Genomic DNA, 16,392 nt, shown 5'->3' with positions numbered 1-16,392 from the left:
TTTTAGGAAACTTTGTTTTTGCTTTAAATATGAATTAACCTGCCCATAAGTGGAAGCTTTGAGTGAGCCTCCTAACAAAACCCCAAAAAGTTTAAAGGGTTTAAAGTAATTTCTCATTAAAAAAACAACAAAAACAACAAAAAAAGAAGGTAATAACCCCTAAAAAAAAAAAAAAAAAAAAAAAGACTTGCAGGTTAAATAAAAAGACGCATTGTGAAATAAAATATGATTTCTTAAAAAGACTAACTTCTGAGCACTGGTTGAAGGACACGACTCATCCAAACCACGCGTGGTGCAGTTTGGCTCTCGGATGCAGGTTACCGTACTGCAATATTGAGGGTCTTGTTTCCTTGGACAACCCGGGTAGACTTCGTTCATCGGCGCCACCTACAGTATCTCCGTCTCTTCGTATTTGCATGTTGTGCACGTGCATGTTAATGACATGTTAATGACAGTCCTGTGACCTGAGTGCTTTGGACTGTAAATGAGGTCAGTGTCCCGCAATTAACCTCTGAGTGACTTGGTCTCCCTCTACCGATGACAACCGAGAATTTCACGAGTCAAACAGCCCAAAAGGTTCTTCCGCACGTCCCTCAAGACGACGCTCGTATTTTCTAGATTTTTTTTTTAAAGATGGGCTTTTTTTTTTTTTTTTACATTTCTTTTTTTTTTTTTAATTCTCTGCTTAAATGAGAAAGAAGTTGACTTTGGCCGTGCGCCTCCTTCTGTAAATCTCTCCATATGTCGCAACGTGCGGTCTTAAAAGTCAAAGCCGCCGCATTTAAGGGCTTAATCGCCAAAGTCCCGTCATTCAGCGAGCATAATAACTGGGAAACAAACTGTGTTTGTGGTTTTCCTTTGTGTTGTCACATCAACAGTGCAGGTGTGTCGAGAGTCTCCCTACCCAACCCCAGCACTGTAGCAGATGAAGACAAACACCTTGCAATGACTCCATTATCTCGGAGCATCATTTAACCCCCCCCCCCCCCCCACCCGTTCAGCTTTTTTTTTTTTTTTTTTTTCTAAATATAAGTATTAAGTGCTTTATCTGCCGTGAGGTGGTGTTTGCTGTCGACAGGCCCTGCGGACGTTGTGTTTGATTTTCTACAGGTGTGGTTTTGTCCGGGCGAGCAACACCTGTCGAGTAAAGTTAAAGCTTTTTGTCATTCGGTGACGTGTGCACGACGGGGTTTGGTTCATTTTACGGGTCATGGTGAGGTGTTAACGTCTGACACGTACAGTACATTTTATACAAAGAAAAGTGTCTGTAATGAGCAGCTGCATGGGAGGAAGTGTTTTAAATCTGTGGCATTTAAAATAAAAAAAAAAAGTTAAAAAAAAAGACCTGCTTTCACTACAGCTCACTATTAACCGGTTCATTGCAGGAAACTGAGGCAAAACTGCTGCTGTGTCCCGAATATTGTACTCGTGTGCGAACACTCAGTAGTTTGAGCGCATCGGTGCCTTCACGCTGTCAGGTACAGAAACATGCAGTTTCTTAAAACGATCCAAAACACAAGTGTGAAACGCTGTACGCTTTCCACCCTAAACGGTCGTCATCTTGGCTAAGTAGAGGAAGGGGCGGGGCCACCGACCTGAGGGATTTTCAAATTAAGGCGTCTGAGGAAAATGCAGCTGTCCCTGAACACCACACGAAAGTTATTATTTTTCACTGCTGCTGCTGGACAGAAGAATCAATGTGTTTACTGGTTGTGTTAAACGGAGATTTAAAAAAAAAAAAAAAAAAAATTTACGTCTTTTATTTATTATTGTCCTTTACTACGGGACGTACGAGCCGCTGTGTCTTTATAATTATGAACTTTTAATTGTTTGCACTTTTTTTTTTTTTTTTTTTAGCTTTTCAGCTGTTCTCTGCTGTTCTGTTATTGTATTTGAATTCTTCAGGTATTTTAAGATAATTATCTTTGCATCCTGGTCCTGAGAAACGTAATTTCGTTCCACTGTATGTGTGTTAATATGGATCTGGTCGGAATGACAAATAAATTAACTCTGAACCTTGAGAGGGCACGAAAACACGTTGATTTCTGGGTAAAACAGTGAAAGCTGTAGATATTTTGGCGAGTGATGTGTTCACATGCTGAGGTTATTTCCGGTCAGTGTGCGATTTGAAACGACACTTCCTGTCAAAATTCAAGTACTGCGCAGGTAAGAGTCCTGACACGTCAGAGAACTATTTGTTAGCGTACTGATGGAAGGAACATTTTGGAACACAGCATGGGTGTGCTGCATCTAATTGTGGTTCACCATGCGGACACTAGAGGGAGCTAATTCCCCACATTTCACCTCACCACATATGGATGTGAAGTGACGCTCAGAATCAGCTGCTTCCTCTTGTATGTGATGCATCTTTACTTTTCTGCTCAGCACTCATAAATCTACAGTAAAAAAAAAAAAAAAAAAAAAAAAAAAAAAATATTCCCTCTTTCCACCACAACTGCGAAACACTCTCTAACGCATTTAATACGCCGTTATAACACCGTGATTATCTCCTGCAAAACAGCCATAAACCTGCCACACAACTTCTAATTGTAAAATAAAAGACACTCTCTCTCCGAGGCAACACCTATTTAAACGGTAAACATCAATTAGATGAAAAGTCTCGGCTTGTCTCCTGAGTCGGCAGAAGTATTTTTGTTTTTTTTGTTTTCAGGCAGACGAATCGATAGTGCGTCTGTCATTAGCTGAGATAACACCTCCCGGGCATCGTGAGCCAATTACAGCTCAGACACTTCCGGATGCTCCTAGACTCGACAGTGCACTAATTAGTGGAGTCATTACAGTAACAAGGAGTCTGTGAGTAGTCCCTTTGGAGTGGGGATTTTTTTTTTTTTTTTTTTCCTTTACAGATGACCGCAGGGCAGCCGGAGCTCAGCTCTTTTTAATTATGTTCATCGGGTGTTTGAGAGTGTCGATTCAGCCGAAGCGAGGCCGCGTGTTTGTGTCCGTGTTAATAGCTCAGTGGATGTAAGTCACCGAAGTTTGCAGTTTATTTACATTAAAAGCCGTGTAAAGAATCCGGCTTGCCTCTGCATGGGTAGCAGTTCCCAAAACATACAATGTGTCGTGGGGTTTGATTAGATCTCAAGCCGAAGAATTTAACAAAGGGAACCGAACACTTCACCCTGGCCGGCCGGAGAGTTTCACGGTCTTTGAAACTATAAGAGGAACGTACAGCTGACCTGTTCTCGGGGTCGCCAATTATGTTTGGAACGACTATCTAAGCTTTGATCTGGCCTGGAATTAATACGGTAAAGCATGGCTGTCTGTCTTCTGTCCCATATACAGCCCCTTCCCCCTCCCCCTCCCCCCAATCTCTGCCCTCCCTCCACCTCCACCTCTCTTTCCTATACTGTAACCGTTGTTTAGGCACCACAGGCTACATATTCCCCTGTTGTTCTGGAATGTGTCTTATTCAGAGTGACAGCCAAGCTGTTTCTGCTTGCCTGAGCAGGACTGTGAGGAACCCTGCAGGGCTCCGTCTGCACGTCTGCCTCGTTCTGCAGGACACCGGATCGTCGGGTGCAAAGGTGCAGCCGAGCGCTCTTTAAAGGAGCAATAAGTTAAGTTTGCTGCCTTTCAGCACTTCGATACGGTTATGTACGGAATCTGCAGGGATTTGAAGGGGCTGTGCTCGGCCATGTGATGAGATTTCTGGTTCTTAAATCTTCCTCTTTATAGCCGGAGTCAGTGCCGGAGACTCATCTGAGACAAAGTTACAGTAGAAACTTGGCACTGATAAAACAAAAAAAATATAAAGGTCGTAGATTCAAGTCCCTTTTAAAAGGAAACACTTCATTGCTCTTTAATTCAGGCCTTGATTGACACTTTATATTGACATGGAGGGCCACGACTAGCCATTTTTTTATTAAATGTTTAGTCTATGAAAGGTCGATTACATGAAATCATGAGAGACATTTAGGGAACATCGGTAAATTCCAGCATCTAAAGAGAACTTGCATGCGAAGGTGTTTAGGGGGTATCTGTAAATTGTAGCGTGCAGTGTGAATTTATCATCGGTAAATTCTAGCATCGATCAATAGTTCTCCACGTGAGACTTTTAAGGGACATTAGTAAATTCTGACATCAGGCAGTAGTTTCCATTTGAGTTGTTTATGGATCATTGCTAAATTCTAGTATCTCATGAATAACTTGCATGTGAGGTGTTTAGGGGGCGACAGGAAAATGTAGCATCGAGCGATAACTTTTATGGAGGCGTTTAAGGGGCATCGGTAAATCCGCCGCTAAACTGCATGAAAACCACCGATTTTTTTTTTACTGTAATGTCTAATTTTCTTTGTCTTAAAATGGATTTGATAAAACTTTGAAAAAGTCTCATTTAGGAACCAGTGTCGAAAAGTCTCAAGGTATTAGTGACAATATAGAACATTTTTGAACAATACCCGGCCCTATTCCTGAATTCACATGCATCTTTTAATGTCCGCAGAGGTCTGGCCTTACAGTCGTCCAAAGCTTCCACATGGTCTGTTGTTTCAAATGTAATCTTAAAAAAAAACTCGTGAAGTTTCTTCAGAATTTACAAAACTTAAAAACCGGTTTATAAAAGTTGTAACGTGTGAACGAGAAGCATTTAGGCTGCAGGCAGAGTTACCCGGTCATAACCCGCTGCTGCAGGCCGCTCTGATAAATCTCTCTATTTGTGGGAAACGGGACCCCTTTCCCTCCTGATGTGATAGCTGTGACCCTCTGACCTCCGTCCCTCCCCTCCCCTCCCCTCCCCTCCTCTTTCTCCGGCTGTCTCACACACTGAGTGCCACACATTCACCAGTCGCACATCTCAGAGACGCTGGACATTTTATTGTCCAAGTCTTGACATGCATGCGGTTTGTCCGCCGTTCAGGACACTTTTATTATGCACCGTGCTTCCCAAACTGTATATTACGCTTTCAATAAAAACTAGAGCAACGAGGTCACATGACTGTGGTTTTAAAGAGGATAAAATGCCGTCTGAATTTGATAAAAGGCTTCTTTTTTGTTGTTGTTGACGGCTGTTAAATAGTCCCTAACTGTGCAGCTGCTCAGCTCTGTGCTGTAAGCAAACGGCAACCAACAGTGACGTCGTCCGTCGGTTCGTGAACGGCCGTTATGAAGCGTCGAGCGCCATCTTGTTAATTCGGAGCGGTTTGGAAACGGAAGTGACCATATTTGGATGAACTGGGGAGGAGCGAGCGGTGGATCTGACTCGATCCGATTGGAAACCCGACTAACTACGTCCCGCCCGCCGATAGCCGTAACCTGACTGCACCACAGGCCTGTCAATCAAACCGACACGCCCCCCAAAACACTTTTTTTTTTCAAGCTTATTTTCGAATTAAGGACGAGATTATTTTCTGATGGACCGCCAGAAAACTAACAAGAAGGAGCGACTTTAACTAACTCCAAAACTCGTGGAGAATTTTTATTGACTGAGAAGTTTGTGAGATGAGTTGAAATGAGAGTCGATGGAGCCGTGGAGGCTTTTTGGAGCCGACCTCTAGTGGCACTCTGCGGTATTACAGTTTAAGGCACTTCCGCATCGGCCTCATTTTTCCAACCCAGAAGCCAAGTCCACTTTTTATATACAGTCTATGTGTGTAACCTGTTGCTCAAGTTTCCTTTTTTCTCAGAGGAAAATGCAGCTTAGACAGGACTGTGTGTGTGCGTGTGTGTGTATGTGTGTGCGTGTGTGTGTATGTGTGTGCGTGTGTGTGTATGTGTGTGTATGTGCGCGTGCGTGTGTGTTTCAGCCATATGTTCACTAGACTTTATATACGTTTAGGTCTGACTATTTACACTGCGGCTCAGCTGTGTCATGCTGTGCGACTGCAGCACAAGTGTGTGTGTTTGTTTGTTTGTGCGTGCGTGTGTTTGTTTGTGTGTGGGACGTCCTAATTTGTGTGTGTCACTTAAAGACTCCCAGCTCTTCCAGTGCCTCGGAGCTTGACGCATGTATAACCGCTGAGACGGCGACTCTACTGTGACTCACAGCGAGAGGTCAACGACCCCCACTCGCTGAAATAACATCGTGGCTATGCAGCGGGGGATGGAGGAGGAGGGAGGGAGGGAGGGAGGGAGAGGGGTGGGGGTGGGGGGGGGCTCTGCCAAAAGGCCCTCTAGCTGCTCCAAGGGCATTGTCACTTTATGTTGTTTCGTGCATCCAGTTACACTTCAGGTATAAAAGCCCCGCTCTGTCTAGAGTTTCCTTGCAGAAGCTTTAACGCAATAAATCATTTTGACGAGGTTGATCGGGAAGGTGTGCTTAAAAAAAAAAAAAAAAAAAAAAAATCTTACTACTTTCTCTCTTTGCCAGACATACACCCTTGTGCTCTTCAATTATTCACAAATGCTATATTTAGCTCCAACTCTTCATATGAAACAGGATATCTGAATGACAGTCAGTTTGGCATAATGAAACACCGCCGCCGCGTAGTGACAGATAATTGGAACGTCTTCAGCCCTTGTGGATTATGTTCAGGAGGTTTTGTTGGTGTTGTAATTAGCCGATCATTCACCTCCCATTGATGGTCTCAGCCTTCAGACTCATTCCCGGTCTTAGGTTTCAGGCTTTTGTCTGTGTATTGTGAGGACAGACGCACGGGGGAGGCCTGGAATTTCAGTTCATCTCCTCCCCAAACCTCTCGGGATTTCACCGGTCAGACATCACTGGGATGCACAGAGGAATATCCTGGTGTGGTGTCGACGCATTTGTTTAACGGAGGCAGTACTTAAGTTCTTTACTTAGAAGGATGCAGAGGCAAGATTTATGGCAAAACCAAAGCAGTAAAAACGGACTTCTTTTTTTTTTACAGTCTGTCAGAGGAGTTGTGGTTGCTTATTTAAAGGGTCACTTCCCCAAATTGAACACAGTTGCACATATAATGCACACAGTTGTGATTGTAACTGCGAAGGTTATGATATGCTGTGCGATGATATGCTCTTTATATATATATATATATATATATATATATATATATATATATAATGTGGGGTAACTGACCGTTTAAATGAGGAGGACTCCCTGCCAAGATTACGGATTTCTATCAGCAGGCTTGACAGCAAGCAACCGGCATGTGAACTGCTCTTAAACTCTTATAAAATATGCTTTAACTACGCACATAAAAGAATACAATTCTAGCACGACACTCATGAATACATGACAAGATGCTGATGTATTTATGTCACTGATTAAAAGCAGAGGAGATGGATTCCTTTTTTTTTTTTTTCCCTTTAGTTTCCCTTCTATTTTAAACACACAGTACACACTTTTCAACCAGTTTGACTATAATTACCTGTTCCACTCTTAAAAAACAGGAAACCTGCTCGCCGTATTATCTTTTTGCCTCTCGGTTTGTGCTCTATACGGGCAGCCGCAGACATGAAAGGGATGTTGAGAAGAGGGACAGGTTATTTTTCGCAGCATGATCTCTGGAGATTACCTGTGCTGAAAAAAACTGTCAGTCCAAACCTGTTCTGCCTTCATTAAAGGCAATTTAGTCTTTTTCCCTTGTCAGGCTTTTGCATAAATAAGCAAACCATTTCCTACCTCTGAGGACACTCTTGACAAGGTGACAGCATGTTTGCTCGGCCACCCGTGTCTCTTTGGAACGCTTCTCTACCTTTTTAAGGTTATATGAAAATCTAAAATACAACCTCGGGCTAATTCATCGTCATCCTTGGAAAAAAAAAATAACACTCCTGATCATTCGTTCTGTCTCAGACAATTTCTTTCTTTTTTGCCTGGATTTTTAAAGAGTCGTTAGGATTTGGCATCTGACGCAGTAAAAGAACACAAAGGGTCGAGTTAACAGGGCAAATCCTGCTGATGGGACTCCCCACATTTGTTGACATAAAGGATGAGCAGTTCAGGGTGGCGATGTGTACCACTTAACTTTGAAAAGATACTCAAATCAAAACTGAAGTCAAATCTCCCTCAGCTGTTTTAGTTGTTGTGTAACATCTGCTGTCTTTTAGTGTTCTGCTTTGTGCTCAATGTGTTAGAAAATCCTGACCTACACAAAAATGTTTTGCACCACCAAGAGTGCCTGCGAGGGCTTTTCCGACGTTTGAGGCTAATCATTACCCATCACAAGACAGAGCTTATCACCCTTAAGTTTATTAACCAAGTCCCATTGTGTTTATTTGGTTTATTCAGTGCTCCGTGTTCACAGATTGACCAAAGAGCATCTAGGTTGGCTGATAACTGATGCTATATCAACAGTCGAGTCTTCATTCCTCCTGAAAATACCTCCTTTCTTTTTTTTTTTTTTTGTCATTGTTTAAAAGTTAACTTGGAAAGGTTATTTTCCACAGAAAGCTGTCCTTCTTTTCAGGGCAATAATTAAATGCTCTAGTTCTGACAGCGTTGGAGTGAACAATTAGTTTAAGAGTGTAAAGTGTTTCCAGCCCAGAGGGTCGACCAGTGCACGTTTACGTTTACTGTCATACTGCTGCAAACAGCACAGAAATACACGTGAACAAAAATATGACCCTGACAGGCCTTTCGTCCTCCAGTGAGAGGAAAACACTAAAACCTACTACTGGTATGAAACGTATCTTTTCATTCTCCACTTTTTTTTTTTTTTCCATTTCGTTGCTTGAAGGAACAAGTCAGACGGCAAAACACAATCACAAGTTCCTTCGTCATGTTCGCCCAAAAGGAAACTGCTTTTCATATGACTAAACACAATATTTTCCTTTCATTAAACATTTTCATCAGGACGGAAAGTGCAGCAGTAGCTTGGCCCTGTGATGAAGTGAGCTGAACTATATTATTTTCCTTTAAGAGGTCACAGCTAACACAAATCAACTCCTGCATTTTTGTATTAGCTGTGTGCATCATAAAATGCGGATAAGGGCTTAGATATGGCACATTGCAAGAAATAAAACGTTGAATCACTTTAAAAAGGTAATTCATCACGTGAAATATTCGACATTGACTCCAGGTATGTTGCGCTGACGGGTTATATTGTATCCACATTAAAAAAAAACAAAGAAAAAAAGTTTCATTTTAATTCATAGACTAAATATTTTCAGCGATGTGAATGAGAAAACAACACACTTTTTTTTTTTAGGCCAAGCAGACCCCCCTGCCCCCTCCCCTCCCCCACCACTGCCTTCTTCTTAAAGGCCAGACATACATAGTCTTGCAGACAGAGGTCACTTGGATCATCAGAGACCGGGTCACCAAAGAGGGTTACATAATAAAGTTGTCAAGCTCGTGTCAAAACATTTCTGCATCTGCGCATATAAGCGTCTGGAAGCTTCATTACAGAGTTCCTTTCTATCAACAGCTGAGGAAAGAAAACAAAAAAAACGCCCGTCTTTTATTTTGAAAACCGCAGCGTTACGAGAAAGACACTTCCACAAACTTCCTGCTCCTTTCATCACTAAGCTCACATTAGCACTCGTCGAGGGTCTCTGTCAACCGATCCCAGAGGTTTGTGTGAGAAACCAGTCTGGACAAGACAGTGAGGCCTGGATTAGTGTGTGTGTAACCACAGAGGACTGACAACAGCCATCTAAACCGGATCGAACAATAAACGGCACCATGTCGAGCGGGGGCAATTCCCACAGGGACAAAAGGGTTTTATTGGTGCGTCCGTGGAAGAAATTAAGTTGACGAATTTGCAAAAAGAAATGAAACTGTCTTTTAATCGAAAATGATCTGAAAGACAAATTCAGTCTTCAGTAGATTGAATTTCTTCAGTTGTGCAGATGCATAGTTTCCTATTACCCTATGTAATAATATAATTACCTCAATAAAGTGGTGATGTTTGATCATATTTAAACATGTCAACACGTAACAATGACAACTTTTGTTCAATAATTTGTTGCATTATTGCAAAGGAAAGGGACTTATTTAATCTATTAATGGGACCTCACCGCCCCTCCCTATATTTCAAACTTTCAACACGACATGTAATTAAATTCTCTTTGCTGAAAAGTAAAAATCATACGACCACACTGGAGTTTTTTTGTTTTTAAAGCCTGTATCCACAGTTTTCTTATTATCATGTTTTAACAAAGAGACCAAGTCGAGTGGAACAAATTGCCCCTTCTCTGTAAAACACTGAAAGCATCAGTATTATACTGAAAAAGCTGGGCTGCTGTAATTCCAAGGTATCAGTCAGCATGAGAGATCGCTTTTCACTGCTGTGACAAAGGGAGGAGGAGGAGAAGGAGGAGAAGGAGGAGGAGGAAGGAGGAGTTAGGGGAATAAATATTGCCAGGGCCAGCCAATAACGGAGCACACCTCCTCCAGCTCTTCCCCCCGTCAACTCTCCTGAATGGAGCGCTCCTCTTCACTTCTCCTCTCCGCTTAACTCGTGGAGAGTGTGTGTGTGTGTGTGTGTTTGTGTGTGTGTGTGTGTGTGTGTGTGTGTGTGGAGACAGAGCTGGAGGAGAGAGAGTGTGCGTGTGTGGAGTGGAGTGGCTGTATGGACATGTCATAGTTCACGCCGGGGGATCCTGATCAAAGCGGGTGGACGTGGTGAAGACTTTATGGCTACGATGAGGACCCAGTTTGGAGTTTTGTTTCTGCTGGCCCAGTGGGTGGTCTGCTCTGATGCCTGGTTCTGGTCCTGGACCGGTACTACAACTTTGGCCCCCACAGTGGACCACGAGGGGTCCGGCAGTCCAGTGTTCAGTGGAGAACCGCCTTCAGAGAGTAGCGCAACGGTTGGAGCGGAGATCATTGACGAAGGACATGGCATCCTGAGGGTTTTGCAGACTTGGGACGAGGCTACCGAGGCTCCTCAGCTGACCGCTCTTTTACCGACAACACAACCAGAGAGCGAACGTGCGTCAGAAAAGGCCGCTTCTGGGATTTTGGCACGCAAAAGTAAACCTGGTAATGCCTCATCTTCACTAAAGGGTATGGGTTCTGGAGAATCTGATCATTTAAGCTTTACAGGAAATGTATTAAGATCTGGGCATGGGTCCGAACCGGCATCAGACACTGGGCCTGGTGGTTGGTCTGGCTCTGGATTCGGGTATGGATCAGGATTTGCATCTGGAGCTGAAACTAGTTGGGGATCTCGATTTGAACCTCAGGAGTTTTCTGGGGAAAACCAACAAGGAGAAGTAATGCCCACTGATCACGAGGGGTTAGACAGTGGAGGCAGTGTAGTATCCCAAACAGATCAGCTGAAGTTACGAGAAACGGCTTCGATCGTTGATGAGGGCCAGAGTCTCGGTAGCAAAAAATCGGAGCAAAATCTTGAATCTTCTTTTGAAACCGACAACAACACCACAGAAAACAAAAACGGCAGCTTGAGTTGGAATGCTAATGACTTGAATTCTTATGAAAACCCGGAAGATTCACTCATCAATGTAGGTGACGCCTCTGTTCAGACTACTGAACACAGTTACACAGTTAGTGAATTTACTGCTAATCTTAACCAAGAGTTACAGACCGGCCAACCTCTCTTTGCCAGCCAGACACTTACTACAACACAAACACAAACAACCAAAATTGTAATTCCCCAACCACCAACAGACACTACCTTAAACCCCACAGCTGCCGAACCTCAAGTGCCCGGTCATGCGTTCGAGCCAAGCCAGGAACTGGTGACCAGCCAAACTGGTCGCATTTTAGACGCTACTCAACCCTCGGTAGACGAGCAAGTACCGAGCCAAGCGACCTCATCAAGCCAGACAGCTTTAGGAGCAACCCTAGGTAGCCAGGCACCGACTGAAAACCCAAAAGAAGGAGCTAAATCAGCCCCGGCCGCTGAATCCCCACAGTGCTTGTTGTTAGATACCGCTCTTCCCTTCTGCTCCTTCATGGTCGGGGAAAGGTTTATGGTGCCCAATTACCTCAACCAGAGCAGTGTGGAAGAAGTCCAAGCCCTCCTGAGAAAATGGGCTTGGCTGTTGAAGTCGCACTGCCACCGTAGTTTGGAGTGGTTTTTCTGCCTTCTCTCGGTACCAAAGTGTGGCTCTCTCGCCCCGCTACCCCTGTTGCCTTGCCGGAGTTTCTGCGAGGTCCTGCGGGACAGTTGCTGGACACTCCTGGACGAGGGACGCCTCCCCGTGGAGTGCCACACTCTACCGGATGAGGAGGAGGAGGATGGGTGTCAGTGCTTGTCAGTTAGTAACCACAAAGGTAATCGCTGGCTCAAAAAGAATCCTGTTTTTTTGGGATTCATTTTGAACCAGTTTTAAAAATCCCTACTCCCCAGTTTTGTCTGGTGTTTCCGCCCAATACCCGGTAGCCGTCCAATTAATAGACATTTATCCCTGTCGGTCCTCAAGTCTGAAAGAAAGACAAGCATGCTTATTTATGAGTTTAACATTCCTGTTGTAAAAAGGAAGTCCTGGCCACAGCCTAACAAGCATGGTGCCAGCAGTTTGTGGTGTTTAACTTGTTGCATGTATGTGTTTCCCTTGTCCTCTGTATCGCATGTGACTTACTCTATGAAGCTCACACACACAAGAAAACACACACACACACACACACACACACACACACACACACACACACACACACACACACACACACACACACACACACACACACACACACACTTCAACTTAAACATTTTCTTTGTTAGTTAATAATTCAAAGGAAAATGTTTCTCTGAGACGCTCAGTACTTTGGTTTGTACGGTCTATATACCCTGTTCTGAATCTGCGGTGTTAAGACCAAATGCAGTACGGAGAATAATGTGAATATCATTGAATTGCAGAGTTACTAAATGCAGATTGTAATAACGTCAGAAAACACAACATTGTGAAATAATAAATCTCTGCTTGAAGTGCTATTTGATCATATTATTCATTAAGTATAAAATACTAATCTAATAATGATTCTTTAATCCTATTTCTTTGATTTTCTTTTCTTGTTGATTTGTATGAAAATGTAGCCGAGCCAACAGTTTCTAATTAACACACCATTCGACAGAAGTCCTCCTTCTGTACGCAATGTGTGCATGAATTACTTCGGCACGTCTCTTTTGACAGCTCGATGCGCATTTGTCTGTTCAGGAACGGACACTTTAGGTTGTCATGCATGGGAAGCAGTCAGGCTTGCCGCAGTGGGATGTCAGTTTGATTTTTCGTGAGGATGTCGGCCTGTACGACTGGGCTGGACGAAGTATTTCTGAACACATTTTAACAGGTGCTTTTTTTCTTTCTTTTTTTTATAGTTGAAGAAATGAATCGTCATTGACGCCACTTGTTTCTGTCCTTTCTGGAACGCATTATGAAGACTGATGTTGTATAATGCAGTTCAGTTGGTGATGAACATTTTGGTATCTTGTAATTACTGTGTTTAAAAATGTATTTAGATGAGATTACAGTGCGCCAAATACCAGAACAGTTAATTGGCTCCATGTAACAGCATCGTTAGAGCTGCAGTGTTGTACACATTCCAGTAAGGTTATACACAACTCCACCCCCCCACCCCCCGTGTCTGAAGAGACTATGGAGTCATGTGACAAAACCCTGAATTCTCAGTTCTTTATTTGAACATACTCATGAGAGAAAATATGTCCCTGTGAGCCCGCTCCTCTTCAAAGCCCGTTCCCTTTTTTGCTGTTAAACACACACACACACACACACACACACACACACACACACACACAAGCACTGTCAATTCGTATCACCGGGAGTCCAAGATTATGTCTTTTTACAGCTTCACTATCTTGCCGACAGCTTGCGCCGCTGACAGGCGTGAGTGGACAAGATGTTTCAGGTTCCAGGACTAAGTGACACATCTGGGCCCGCACTTATCTGTGTTCGTTTGATCTGCGAATTTGTTCGGCGAGTCTGGCTCGAACAGATTAGGGTAGGGATTAGAGTTAATGCGGTGTCTTTGTGCTACAAAGGTGTCGTGGTAGTTTTGCGACCCTTGTTGCCTCGCCTTGTTGGACACCCTGTGGGTTCTTCGACTTGTTCTCCACAGCTCAGAGTAAAGGTGTTTCCAGCCGTTGCACGTGTACGCGACGGGGGAAGCTCTAAAAAGTTAGAAGACATGCGTTTGTTCCTTTTTAAATATGCACCATGCACGTTTGTGGAGAAGCCCGATCTCGTTGCCGATCTTTACGCCCCCGGAGGGCCGGTTTTATTGGTACTCCATAAGCTGCTTCACCACCAAGGCATGTATGCTGTGAAAACAGCCTCAAGGTAGAACAGGGGTGCCATCAGTCACTCTAAATCTTTCAGGGATCGAGAGTCGCTGCTGTCGAGACCATCTGGTATCGCTCATTTAAACCGCACTGGTGGACACTGCTTATTAAGAGTGATGGTTGAGATGGGAAACTTACAGAGGCCGAACATACTTGATTAAACAAATTGCTCCGCTATTGAGTTACCTCGTGGTCTCTTAGCCCCCAAATCCTTAGGATAAACTTTGACTCAATTATACGTTGACTTTGAAAAGTAGTCTGTGATCTCCGTATGGTGTTTATTAACCAAAATTAAGTCATTTGCTCGTGCCATATTGCAGCAACCTGTGGTCACAATTTTTAAAAGAGGCAAACAGGTTGGCTTTAAGGTTACACAAACTGTAAATGGCTATTAGAAATGTTAACAAGACTCAGTGAATGTGTGCCTCAAAACAATGTTTTTTTAAAAAGCTTTATTTTTGTGCTTTCTTAGCCGGGTGACTTTGTCCACCCACTTACGAGTCCCGTGACCATCGGATCAGGACCCTCAGGGTTAAGTCTGGGAAGCCTCTGAGACTTTTTCACTTATCTGACGCTCCGTCGGCTCGATGTGTGGGAGGAGGGCACTTATACTCTCTCCTTTTGCTTCGGGCCTTAATACCACTCCTCTCCTACATCATTTAACTATGACCTGTCACGCAAGAATGTGTCATGATCTACTGGCAATCTTTGTGATTCTATATTTTTGGGTAGAATTTGAAGAAAGGGCCAAAAAAAAAAAACACAAAAAAAAACACGCAAAGGGGGCCGGTTTGAACACTCACATGTTAAGAGTGCAGCCGATTGATTTGTGTATGTGGGAAGACCACCGAGATGTCGGCGTGTGCATCACGGAAACTTCGAAATAAATCTGTCAGATGGGATTCTCTCACCTCAGCGGGGCAGGATTGTTAGTGCCCGGTTAATGATGTTTTTCCATGGTTACCGGTCTCCTGCCTTGAAAGATGAGCAGTCATTCATATCAGGGTTTTAAAGGTCAAGTGCAATTTATTTTGGATAGTTTAACGGGTTGAAACTACCCCCCTGCATTAAGAAACTCCATCATTCTCTGTCACTTTAGGACGTTAAATTGAAATGAAGAGAAATCCTGTCCACATTTATGTCTGCGCAGGTCTATGAAAGAGGACGGATGCGTCCCTGCTAACCCGAACGTCTGTGTACGTTTAGCTTTGTGGCTTGTGCTGCCGGTTGGTGGTCTGACACTGATTTGTAGCACCGTGGTTCCATTGAGCCGAGATTGATATTGTATCTCATGACAGGAAGGCCCGAAGCTGGCTCCGGTCCTTCGCCGCGCTGCTTGCCAGGGAATCATTTTGACTTGGCTCTCAGGAGGGGTCCAATTATGGGCACAGTGTGGTCCGACTTCTGCTGCCAGAAACCCATTGCCCTCCCCCCCGCTCCCCCCTCCCCCCACTCCGCCCCACCCACCACCACCCCCCCACACACCCCCTGGGTTTTGTAGTACAAAATGAGACGTGATGAGGCCGTGTTGCAAAACACAGGGGCAGAGGTGCTGGGATGGTTGGAGCTGGATAACGGCCCGGCGTGTTTTTATGCTGTCTCAGCAGTTTGGGTGCGCGGTGAACACATTTTCGAAGCATTTCCACTGTGATCATCGGAAGCAGAGTTCAAAACAGACACGGTATTTATGAAGGTAGCAGTATGTGGCAGGTCTTTGAGGGTTGCCTCAAAAATTCTTTACTTCCAGGTGGAGAACTTAAACAGTATCCTGTTACTGTTCTCCGTAGATTAAAGTGAAACATCTTGTGGTTGACCCATCTTCCTTTTTTGTGGTTTTAGAATTACAGCATAGTCTTCAGTCAAGATGAAATCTCTTTCCTGGACTCTGATGTGGTTGTTTTTTTGTTGTTTTTAGCATTGAGTTCAAGAAACTGCAAACACTTTGCAGAAAAAGGGGCATTTAAGCTTTTTTTTTTCATTTACATTTTTTTTTAGTTTTACGTCACATTAGACACACATTACGCTTCTACAAACCTTATCTTTAAAGTAGTCCTGGTACCATATGCGCGTGCACAAAGTAAAGTCATTGAAACAGTGTACCTGTCTGCATCAATGCTTACGTCCTCTGAAGCTATAAAAAAAAAAAAAAAAAACAGACTTTAAAAGGTAATACGCATTCATCTTCTACAGTATTTTATTAGAATTGATTCCACCGAGCACCACGCATTGATTTATCACTGGGAGC

The 16,392-nt window shown here is 43.7% G+C and overlaps 1 protein-coding gene across 2 annotated transcripts in view; it reads left to right on the top strand.

The window, feature by feature from the left end:
* Positions 1–16,392, top strand: part of col18a1a (collagen type XVIII alpha 1 chain a) — a 75,406-nt gene that overhangs the window by 26,146 nt on the left and 32,868 nt on the right. The window contains exon 1 of one of the 2 annotated variants that reach the window (XM_069698846.1): positions 10,363–10,867. The exons of the other annotated variant lie outside the window; for it this stretch is intronic. Coding sequence (XP_069554947.1) covers positions 10,519–10,867 — 349 coding nt within the window. The 5' untranslated portion in view covers positions 10,363–10,518. Of the gene's footprint in view, positions 1–10,362; positions 10,868–16,392 lie in introns of those variants that run through there. 2 annotated transcript variants of the gene reach the window in all.

This window comes from Brachyistius frenatus, unplaced genomic scaffold (genome assembly GCF_029030835.1).
Source record: "Brachyistius frenatus isolate BFR_SWC_R1_liver_20210118 unplaced genomic scaffold, ASM2903083v1 Contig_28, whole genome shotgun sequence".
In the NCBI taxonomy this organism is placed as follows: domain Eukaryota; kingdom Metazoa; phylum Chordata; class Actinopteri; family Embiotocidae; genus Brachyistius; species Brachyistius frenatus.
Note: the sequence above shows the minus strand (reverse complement) of the source record. Positions and strands in the feature narration are given on the sequence as shown.